We start from the raw sequence: 11600 nt of genomic DNA on the forward strand, positions 1-11600 counted from the left end.
TCCCTGCCCGACGGAGGAACGGGGCCAAGGGCCTGAAGCAGCTCCCGGCCCACCCCAGCTTGCCTCCGGGCTCTGGAAGCAAGCACTGCCCCTGCCAGCCTTCTAGGGAAGGGGGCTGCAGCCCTGTCGCCCCCCAGGAAGTGGGTGCCACTCAGCAGCAGCCGGTGATCACGAGAAAACTGCTCCGAATCGCCAGCAGCCCCCAGGGGCTTCCAGCCCTCTGCTGGGTCCTCGGAGGAAGCTCCGGCTGAGGGCTGGGATGCTCCTGGAGGGACAGGCCAGCACCCACTCCCTCCCTGGCCTCTGCTCCGCCGGGCCCTCCCGCCCCTTGCAATTGGCCCGGGAGAAACCACCTTGGAGAAAGCCTGGACACAGGCCTGCCCGACTCCCCTAAGCGTTCCCACTCCCTGGGGATCCCCACGGGCCATCAGGGACCTCCAGCTGGAGTGACTCTGTGTCCCAGTTTGCAGAGAACAGTCTGCTTTATGGCCCGGGGTAATTACTACAGGTAATTACTACAGGTCCCAGAAGTGTCCCGGCTCGGATCATATGGTATTTCATCACCTGGCCTCGCCCACGTGCCCAAGCTTCTCTGTGACCCCTGACCCCAGTGAGCAGGACGGCATTCATACGGTTCCCAAACAGCTGCCACAGGCCTATCGCTGACTCCTCTCTGCCGAGACACCCAATGTTACAGGTAACTCTTGAATAGATCCCCCTTTCTGTCCCCACGGCCACTAATCCACTCCAGATGTTCCCTATCCCCACACAAATAGTGACAACAGCCTACGCTGGGCTCGCCTTGCCCCGAGCCTCTCCCCTGTCCAATCCACAGTTCCACTGGGGACCTTCTCCAAATGGACAGATGTCATGCCCTACTCACGAATGCCCAGTGGCCTCCACCACCTACAGAATGAAACCAAGATCGCCCTGAGATCTGCTCCCTATCATCCTTCTTGCTTCCTCTCCTGCCACCCACTTCCCACCCTGGGTTCTGGTCACTGGGCCCAGGTCCTGCTGCTATAATTCACCCTCCAGCTCCTTCCTGGACCTGAACTCCAGGGTCATCTCCTGGAAGGCCATTTCTGATGTACCCTTCCGTTAGAAGTAACCGCTCTTTCCTCTAACTTCCAAGAGGACTTTCCCCTTTATCAGTCTGACTTCTGGCACGTTGGCGCGGCATATGCTGCATGGGTATCTAACCGCCTGCCTAAAGGAGGAACCTCTAAGGTAGAGAACGGCGTCTCTCTCGCAATGCCCAGAACACTGCCTGCTACATGAACTCGCTGCTAAAGTGAACTGAATCAAAATTGATAATCCACCTCAAATTTTCAACACCCGAGTGCCCAACAGGTCAGTCACTGATTCCTGGTGGCAGTGCTGGATGGGATTGGTTCCAACAGAGCATCTCCTGGGAGGGACGTCTGCTAAGAATTTGGCCCCGGAACAAACACAAAAAATAGCAATCAGGACCACACCAAAATAAAGAGCCTTTGCACAGCAACGGACGCCACCAACAAAATGCTCTCCTACTGAACGGGAGAAGATATCTGCAAATGACATATCCAATAAGGAACTAATATCCAAAACATACAAAGAACTCCTACAGCTCAGCACCAAAAAACAAAACAAAACAAAAAAACAAAAAAACAAAAACAAAAAAAACCACAATCTCATTTAGACAATGGACAGAGGAGGACCTGAGTAGACATTTTTTCAAAGACAGACAGAGGGCCAACAGACACATAAAAAGATGCTCAGCATCACTAATCATCAAGGAAGCGCACATCAAAAGTACAACAAGGGTTCACCTCAAACCAGTCAGAATGGCGAGTATCAAAAAGACAAGAAATAGGTGTTGGCGAGGATGTGGTGGGAAGGGAACCACTGTGTATTGTTGGCGGGAATAGAAATAGGTGCAACCACCGTGGAAAACAGTATGGAAGTTCCTCAAAAAAAAAAAAGAAAAAGAAAATGAAAACACTAATTCAAAAAGGTATCTGCGCCCCTATGTTCCTTCCAGCATTATTTACATGAACCGAGATCTAGAACCACAACCAGTGTTCACCAACTGACAAACAGGCATCGGCAATGTGGTGTATAATACGCTCTCCCTCTTCTATATGCTCTGTGTGTGTGTGTGTGTGTGTGTGTAGATATATAAATGGAAGATTAACCATCCATAAAAAAACACCAAGGTTCTGCCAAGTGAAATATTCAGAGAAAAGCAAATGCCATTCGATTCCACTTATATATGGATTCTAAAAAAACAAATGAACATACAAACATCAAATATAGACTTATAAATACAAAGAACTGGTGGTTGCCAGCAAGGAGGAGACTGTGGGGGAAATGGATGTAAGGGATTACGAGGAACCAACTTCCAGGTATCAAACAAATAATTCCCGGTAATGAAAAGTAACAGCATAGGGAATATAGTCAGAAATACTGTAACAACATAGCCTGGTGACAGAGGTAAGCGCACCTGTGGTGGTGAATGCTGGGTAACGTACAGAACTGTCAGATCCCTGCTATACACCTGAAACTAATAGATGGTATGTCAACAATACTTCAATACTATAAAAAAATTTTTAAAAAGAAAAAAAAAAAAAAAAGAGAATCTGGACCCTGACCAGCAGAGGCTCATCTTTGCAGGCAAGCAGCTGGAAGATGGCCGCACTGTTTCTGATTACAACATCCAGAAAGAGTCAACTCTCCACCTGGTTCTCCGTCTGAGGGGTGGCTGTTAATTCTCCAATCTTGAATTCTTAGTGTGACAGCATTGCTCTGCACTCTAGCCATTTGCCCCAATTTAAGTTTAGAAATTACCAGTTTCGGTAAGAGCTGAATCGCTGGTTTTCTCAATAGCTGTTCAAAATGTTAATAAAACTTTTGTTGCATGGTAGCATTAAAAAAAAAAAAAGTTGGGGAGTTGGCCCAGAATCCTTGCTGTAGAAAGGGCAAGCTTTCCTTGGCCCGCCCTGTCCTCCTGGGCGGCCGTCACCCCCTTCAAGGTGAGGCGCCGTTCCTACCCTCCCATGAATCCTCCCGACTCTCTCTGCCCATAAGAACCTCATCTCCCTCTAAGCTTCTGACTCCTGATTAAAGACAACTGATCTGCTGCTAAATCTTTAAAAAAAAAAAAAGTTTTTTTAAGATTTTATTTATTTATTTAAGAGAGACATAGAGAGAGAGGCAGAGACACAGGCAGAGGGAGGAGAAGCAGGCTCCATGCAAGGAGCCCGACGTGGGACTTGATCCCAGGATTTGGGATCAGGCCCTGAGCTGAGCCACCCAGGCGTCCCTCTGCTGCTAAATCTTGAGTCATCCTGTGTCCTGAGTTCACAGGTACGAGTGGCTTAACAGGCAGGTGTGGCCAGAGGAGGGCGGATAAACAAGTGCTGGGATCTCCATCCCAGGCCCATCTCCTTTCTGTCCGGGTATCTCTTCCTTTCTAGTTTGCAACCTTCCCACGTGGCTTCAGGAGGGCCTGGTTGGGGCAAAAAAAAAAAAAAAAAAAAGCCACCGTTTGAGTGGACACTGAGCCTGGCGCCTCGGGTGGCCAACTCCTCATCAGGAGGTAGGACCCCAGGCCGGCTCCCCCATGCACCCCATGCACCCTCTTTCTCAAAGGACAGGGGGGCCTGCAGCAGGCCTGGGGCAGCACCCGCACCTCCCCAAGCCCTGAGCCGGGGTTCTCTCCCGTCGCCTGTAATGGAAATAAAGGAAACTCAGCTCGGGGCGTGGGAAGGAGGCAAGCGGAGTGGGGCTGAGGGCAGATGGGGGGGGCCTTGGGCGCGCGGCCCCTCTGGCAAGCTGCCGCTGGGAGGCAGGGCGGGCGCCCCGGGCCGCTCCCTTCCTGCCCACCCACCCACCACCCACCCCCCACCACCCCCCGAGGGCGCAGGAAGGGAGGTGCCGGGCGCGCCCGCCCGCGGCCAGAGCCCCCGCCGTCCCGCCGTCCGTCCGCCCGGCCATGCGCCCCTCGGAGCCCTGGAGCGCCGGCAGCGCGGGGACGGCGCCCGCGGACTACTCGGGCTCGGGCTGGGGCTGGGGCGCGGGGGCGCCGGAGCCGTGCGCGGCCCCCGAGCTGCCCCACGGCCGCGCCCTGCTGCCCGCGCTCTACCTCCTGGCCTTCGCCGTGGGGCTGCCCGGCAACGCGGCGGTGCTGTGGCTGCTGGCCGGCCGGCGCGGGCCGCGGCGCCTCGTGGACACGTTCGCGCTGCACCTGGCGGCCGCCGACCTGGGGCTGCTGCTCCCGCTGCCGCTGTGGGCGTTGGCGGCGGCGCGGGGCGGCCGCTGGCCCTTCGGGGCCGCGCTCTGCAGGCTGAGCGGCTTCGCGCTGGCGGCCACGCGCTGCGCGGGCGCGCTCCTGCAGGCCGGCCTGAGCCTGGGCCGCTACCTGGCCGTGGCCCGGCCGCCGCGCGCGCGCCCCCGCCGCCCCGGGCCCCGCGCCCCCGCCGCCTGCCGCGCCGTGTGGGCCGCCGCGCTGCTGGCCGGCCTGCCCTCGCTGGCCTCCCGGCGGCTGCGGCCCCTGCGCGGCGGCGCGGGCAGCCAGTGCGGGGAGGAGCCGTCCGACGCCTTCCAGGCGCTGAGCCTGGCGCTGCTGCTGCTCACCTGCGCGCTGCCGCTGGCCGTCAGCCTGCTCTGCTCCTGCCTCCTCTCGCGCCGCCTGCGCCGCCCGCCGCGCCTGGGCCGCGCCCGCACGACCGCGCTGCGCATCCTCTTCGCCGTCGAGGCCGCCTTCGTGGGCTCCTGGCTGCCCTTCGGGGTGCTGCGGGCCGTCTTCCACCTGGCGCGCCTCGGGGCGCTGCCGCTGCCCTGCGGCCTGCTGCTGGCGCTGCGCTGGGGCCTCGGCCTCGCCACCTGCCTGGCCTTCGCCAGCTGCTGCGCCAACCCGCTCATCTACCTGCTGCTGGACCGCTCGCTGCGCGCGCGGGCCTGGCGCGGGCTGTGCGGGCGCGCGGGACGCCCGGCGCGCGGGGGCAGCTCGGCGGCCTCGCTCCCCGTGGACGACGGCGGCCGGGGGTGCCGGGAGCGAGCGCGGTAGGCGCCCCGGCGGCCCCCAGGCGGGGTAAGGGGGGCTCCGCGGACCGGCCTCCGCGGCCACGGCGCGCACAGCAGCCGGGACACTCAGGGCCTCCCGCCCCAGCTCCGCCGGGACCCCAGCGCCTTCCCGACCCCGACCCCGACCCCGACCTCGCGCCCGAGCCGCCGAGCGCAGCGGATCCTCCGCCCGGGGCAGCAGCCTGGACACCCAGGGCTTCCCGCCCCAGCTCCCCCAGGACCCCAGCGCCTTCCCGACTCCGCGCCCGAGCCAGCCCAGCGCAGCGCTTCCTCCCCACGGGATAACAGCCTGGACACCCAGGACCTCCCGCCCCAGCTCCCCCAGGACCCCAGCGCCTTCCCGACTCCGCGCCCGAGCCAGCCCAGCACAGCGCTTCCTCCCCACGGGACAACAGCCTGGCCTCCCAGGGTCTCCTGCACCAGCTCCCCCAGGACCCCAGCGCCTTCCCGACCCCGCGCCCGAGCCGCCGAGCGCAGCGGTTCCTCCAACCGGGACAGCAGCCTGGACACCCAGGACCTCCCGCTCCAGCTCCCCCAGGACCCCAGCGCCTTCCCGACCCCGCACCTTCCGGACCCCGCGCCCAAGCCAGCCAAGCGCTTCCTCCGTCGGGGGCAGCGGATCCTCCGCCCGGGACAGCAGCCTGGCCTCCCAGGGCCTCCCGCTCCAGCTCCCCCAGGACCCCAGCGCCTTCCCGACCCCGCACCTTCCCCACCCGCGCCCGAGCCGCCCGCCCAGGCAGCGGTTCCTCCACCCGGGGCAGCGGGCCCCTCCGCGACGGGCGCGCACAGCAGCCGGGCCACCCGCAGGTGCGCGGGTGCTTTCCTGCTCTGCAGCGGGGGAGAGCGCTGGCCGGAACCCCAGCCCCAGCCCCCCAAAAGCTGCTGGCTGCCTCTGGCTGCGCTTCCAGCGAACCCCTACAAGTAGCCGCTGCCTTCTGAGAAACACCTTCTGGAACTCAGAGCCTCCGGCCCTGTCTCTCTCCAAAAAAATTCTATAGGCCACGGGAATTGGCAGCCCTTCTGTACTTAGTCATCTTGGTAGCTCTTTACACTGTGCCATTAGTCACTGTTGGTTCAGATTTTCATTTTCGAAGCTCCCGAAGCCATGGGAACCAGCCCAGTGCCCGCCGGCTGAGCCCTCCTGACCATTTCCCCGACGGTGCTGCGCCCGCCCTGGTCCTGTTCCCTCTCTCCATTCCCACGAAGCTGAAGGACTCACCCAGGGAATCACCTCGGCCCTTTCTTCTGTGCAGAAGATTCTGAAATCTTTCATCAGACATTCAGATGCCCTATCACTCAGCCAGAGACACCAGAACCTTCTATGTCCATTCTCCTTTACTCAATAAAAACTGTTGCTACCCTGAGCTTGACAATCATGTCTTTCTTTACTTGAGCGGTGGTGGTGAAATGAGTGTCACGAGGCAAATCCAGCCCTGGGTCAGACAAAATTCAACCCAGTCACTGAGGTTAACCTCAGACGACTGGGATTTGGTGTGATGTCAGGGACCTAGACAGTTAGCTGCACCGTTGTGGGCACAGTCATCCTACAGGAAGGCAACGGATCCTTTGCTTTTATTATTTCACACATTTTGAAGGTTACAGAGAAGGGGGGAAAAAGATTTAAGGGCGTCTGCTAGCCGGGTGTCACTTCAAAGAGGAAATATGTCACTGTGATTTCTTGAATATGTAGTGGGCACTTTTTTCCTATCGTTTCAGGGACCATCTGTCCATTTTCTGACTCTGTGACTTATCCTCTGAGGTTTCTGGGAATTCAGTGTTTATACTTTTGATTTAAGAGGATTTGGCCTAAAGGAATGTCAGGCAGGGCAGGGAAAGGAACAGAATTCTCCTTGAGAACCACCTTGCAGCCAGACCGTGAAGTCGCAGGCTTTGGAGGCAACATCCACTTAGGTCAGCAACTTGGGTGCTAGGTTGGGGCTGAAGCCCGGACATCCCCCCTCAAGCTGCTTAACCTCCTACCTGATGCCATTGCATTCGTCTTCAGCATTTGGGGCTGTTGGACTAAAGTGGATTGAACGTCACACCCCACTGTGGCCCCACCTGTCAGCTGCCCCTCATAGGTGAGGCTGTTAAGAAATGTAAAGCATGTTCCTCCCACACCCCCCAAGACAGGCAGAACTTGCAGCCTTGGGGGTCACTGGTGCCAAGAGGACAAATTTCAGACACTGTCACAGTTTAAGGGGTCAAGTATGCCGTGGCTCTTCCAATCCTCACTATCGCTCTCTGAGGCAAGAAGTTAGGCTGCGTCAGGGCCCCTGGCGGGCTCAGCCCAAGGAGCGTGTAACGCTTGATCTCAGGTTGGTGAGTTTGAGTCCCACACTGAGTGAAGAGATTACTTAAATAAGTAAGTCTTCAAAAAAAAAAAATAAAAGAAAAATGATTCTGTGCCATGTGCGAGGCTGCAGGGTCGGGAGGCCAGCGTCAGCGTCAGCTTACAGAGCAGGCACTTCTCGGCTCTTCGACTGGCTCCCGGATTCTGCTCGCTCCAGGTCACTGCTCCTGCCTCAGTGAGTCCCGAAGCTCCCGAAGTCCGACAGCGGGCGGGCTTCGGGGTGCGGGGCGGGCTTCGGGGTGTGGGCGGCCTTCCGGAGCCTCCTTGCTGCTCCTCAGCCGGGCGCCTCCCACTGCAGAGGCTCGGTGGCCACTGGGCGCGGAGAAGGTTCCCCGCCTGCACCCGGGGGGTCACTGACTTAGGCTGCCTGTGTCCCCTGGATGTTTTCTTACACTCCCGCAGCAGGGAAAGCGGCCCAGAGCCTCGGGTTTTCACTGAGGAAGCTGAGGCGCAGGTTCGGGGAGGAGCTGCTGGGCAGCGGCCCTTAGACAGCAGCTTGCCCGCCAACGCCCCGAGCCTTAGCAAACACCCACGTCCCGTCCCTCCGAGCGTCCCCTCGCTGCGACCCCGTGATTTCATGCCCGCCATCCCCTAGGACAACAGTCCTGCCTAGGAGGAGCTCGATGCACGCAGCTGTAACATCCCGAACGGGCCCGGGGGGCTCAGGCCGGTGAGCGTCTGCCTTCAGCTCAGGTCATGACCCGGGGGCCCGGGGCTGGACCCCACGTAGGGCTCCCTGCTCCGCGGGGAACCTGCTTCTCTCTTCCCCTTGCCTTGTGCTTGGGCTCCATCTCTCTCTTTTATTTATTTACTCATGAGAGACACAGAGGGCGAGGCAGAGGCCCAGGCAGAGGGAGAAGCAGGCTCCATGCAGGGAGCCTGATGCAGGACTCGATCCCGGGACCTGGGGTCATGCCCTGGGCCCGAGGCAGGTGCTCAACCGCTGAGCCACCCGGGCGGCCCACACTCTCTCTCTGTTTCAAATAAATAAATAAATCTTAAAAATAAAATAAAATAAAATAAAACATTCTTAAAGACTTCGCCTGAAAGGGAACAACCGGAATGTCTGCTGGTGTCACGCCCGCCTCGATATAACGGGCTATTGTTACGCAGACTTTAAGATGTTGCTTAGCGGGGAGACTGAAAAATGTTGATGCTACAAGAAAAGAAGGTCAATAAAACTGCATGTGTTAAACACCCACTCACTTCAAGCTCCATGGATCATTTTTGGATGGGGTTGGTCAAAGCAAAACATCATGTGCCACGATGTCCTGTGCCTAGAAACCGTCTTTTGCTCTTTTCTTTCTCCCGCACAGGTTTCAAGCGACACAGGGACGTTTCTCTTCCCTCTACCTCTGTCTTTGTTGTTGGTCCTCTCTCCCCAGAAGGTTCCCTGAGGGCAGTTCGTGGGCTTTTCATCGCTGCAGCCCCTGGGACTGCCTGGCATGCAGTAGGCGCTCACTCCCGACCCGTGGAAGGAATGGTCCTCAGAGCCACAGCATCTATGAACCAGCATGTGGCGAAGCAGGAGGAAGGACGAGGCATTCCACGGGATGTCTGATGGAAGGGCACCCAGGGGGGCCTAGAGGGGGCCACGGTTAGCAGCCGGCCGCAGGAGGTGGGAGCTACAGATCCCTCCCCTCCGTCTCTCTATTCTCCACGTTTTCTATAACTTTTTTTTTTTTTAAGGGCAGTGTCCAAGGGCTGTGAACCTGCCAGGGCGCCGGGCCACGGCGAGGCCGCCTGCCCTCCCGCAGCCAGCGCCCGTCCTGGGGTGTCTCTGCCTCGGGAGCCCCTCCACCTGAAGGCTGGAGCCCGGCCTGCCTGCCTAGGCGGCGGGGTCCTCGGAGGCGGTCGTGTTCTTGAAAGTCGCTGTAAGCTGTGGTCTTTTAGACAAACAAACCACATGAGCCCCGCCCTTGGGATGATCTTGTTCCAGGCGGCCTGTCCCCCACCCCCTACCTCCCACCTCCTGCCCCCCACCCCCGCCCCCGCCTTTGCTGTGGAGGCGAGAAGGGTGGAGCTGCTCTGGGTTTTTAAAAAGTCAGCATCGCTGGGGGTTATTCTGTATGTTAGTAAATTGAACACCAATAAAAAATAAATTAAAAAAAAAATAAAAAAAATAAAAAGTCAGCATCAACTATACTCAAGGTTAAAAAAAATTATAAATATATATATTTTAAAAAAAGGTCAGCACCTGGTCAAAGGCTGGGCACCATTGCCATCTGTGATTCTGATTTCATTCTGTGACTAATTCTGGGCTTTCTTCTCACCTTCCTTGACCCCCCTGGGTTCTTTCTCAGGGCACAGTGTGGGAACCCAGGGCCCTCCCCAGGGTGATGAGTGATCTGAAGAGTTCAGAAGAATGGCAGAGCTGGCAAAGCTGCACTTGGTGATATGACTCAGCCCCCGTGTCACTCTGGGGGCAAATGGAGGCCTCTAGACGTAACTCAGGGCATCTCAGGGGGTGCCCTTCTCTCATCTAAAGCCCTCCCTTACCAGGGCTGAGCTGCTGCACACCCCAGCCCAGCCCGCACCCCCAGCTCCAGGCAGCCGGGGCAAGGGATAGGAAGGCCCGCGCCCCAAAAGACCAGGGAGTGCTTGGCAAGCGAGGGGACAGGAGGAGGCAAAGTGAGAGCAAAAGAGGTCACTCTTCCTCCCCATTATCACCAGAGTCAGAAAGTGCTCCTGGGGTGTGTGGTGGCAGCTCCCCTGAAGGCAGACACTGCCGGCCTCCCATTTACTGCACCACAGTCCTGTAGAGCTAGAAACCCTTTCTGTCCCTTCTAAGGAGAGGACGCTGAGGATCAGAGATGGCAAGTCACTTGCTCCGGGTAATAGTAGCACCACTTGCATCTGTGCCACACGCCGTGAGTTTTTAAGAAGCACACACACGATTTCACCAGTTCTCTTGACCCTGTAGCAAGCAGGACTGATCGGCTCCACTTTACTGACGAACCAGACAAGTGGGGAATCTCAGTCAGGGTCACAGAGAAGTACACCCTGCAGCTGAGAGCCCTGTGGAGCCCCCTGCCCGCTCACCCCCTGCCACCGCTTCCTGCAGGCACCCGGCGAGGCCTTCGCTCCGTTCTGAACCCAGCGCACACTTGCTCACTCCCTGGAGCAGCCTCTCTCTCTCTCAAACATTTTAAGAACTTCCAAGCCACGTACCATATAATCTCACTTACATGCAGAATCTAAGAAAACAAGACAAATGGCTAGAGAGACAAAAAGCAGGCTCAGACCTAGAAACACACAGAACAAACTGGGGGTTGCGGGGCGTGGGGTGGGGAGAATGGGCAGGTTGGGTGAAGGGGAGTGGGAGATCCAGGCCTGTGCATCTGGAATGGCACGTCAATAAGCCACAGGAGTAAAACACAGAGCGCAGGGAATCTGGCGGGTGACACGTAGCAGCGTGGCGCGGTGACAGACGGCAGCCCCACCGCAGGGGGCATGGCCCACGTGGAGGGCTCAGGAATCACTACGGTCTACACCATGGGGGGCACGGCCCGCGTGGACGGCTCTGGAATCACTACGGTCTACACCTGAAACTGACGTCATGCGCTGCCTTAACTATACTCAGCTAAAAAAATTTTTCAGGGCCATTTTCAGAGTTTTCTTCTAATAATTAAAGAAACACCGGTTCTTTATCAGTAAAAAATGGAAATTACAGGAAAATATGAAAAACATCCATTATTCCACCATGAAAAGATACTGTCGAATATTTTTCTGTGTCTGTAAATAATATACATGTGTATACACTTTTCTTTTTTTTTTTCAGCTAAATTAGGGACAATCTACATGAGACCATAGACCGAGTGTGTCATGTTCCCAAGTATATACCGAGTGCCTGGCACAAAACTGGCATTCAGTGACTACACGTTGAATGTATATTATATACATTATTTTGGCACTTCCTTTTTTTTTTTTTTTTTTTTTAATTAAGTAGGCTCTACACCCAACGTGGGGCTTGACCACATGATCCAAGATCGAGAGTCACACGCTCTACCAACTGAACCAGCCAGGAGCTCATCATTTATACATTATTTTGTAGCCTGCTTTCTCCACTTAGCAATATGTCACATTTTATCATATCATTAGATGTTTTTCTAAAATATGTTTTTCAGGTTACAACAATACATCACTATATGAAATATAACCTCACTTATGTAACCAAGCC

General features: G+C 56.9%; 1 protein-coding gene and 1 long non-coding RNA gene across 2 annotated transcripts; one reads left to right on the plus strand and one right to left on the minus strand.

Annotated features, from left to right (window-relative positions):
* Positions 1–3118: 3118 nt before the first annotated feature.
* LOC144316479 (uncharacterized) lies at positions 3119–6563 on the minus strand. The gene is made up of 2 exons (XR_013382463.1): positions 6287–6563; positions 3119–3490 (listed from the first exon to the last, which is right to left on the minus strand). It is a non-coding gene; the product is annotated as an uncharacterized LOC144316479 (long non-coding RNA).
* Positions 3977–5992, plus strand: GPR25 (G protein-coupled receptor 25). Its single transcript, XM_077899737.1, has 2 exons — positions 3977–5046; positions 5122–5992. Exons 1-2 carry the CDS (start codon positions 3977–3979, stop codon positions 5990–5992), a joined length of 1941 nt encoding a protein of 646 aa, XP_077755863.1.
* Positions 6564–11600: the final 5037 nt, after the last annotated feature.

This window comes from Canis aureus, chromosome 6 (genome assembly GCF_053574225.1).
Source record: "Canis aureus isolate CA01 chromosome 6, VMU_Caureus_v.1.0, whole genome shotgun sequence".
NCBI lineage: Eukaryota > Metazoa > Chordata > Mammalia > Carnivora > Canidae > Canis > Canis aureus.

Bases quoted from the DNA above. Each gene is read 5' to 3' on its own strand.
- GPR25 (XM_077899737.1), top strand. From the start codon at position 3,977: ATGCGCCCCTCGGAGCCCTGGAGCGCCGGCAGCGCGGGGACGGCGCCC. The intron at 5,047-5,121 runs GTAGGCGCCCCG...CGGCGCGCACAG, and splicing joins GGGTGCCGGGAGCGAGCGCG to CAGCCGGGACACTCAGGGCC.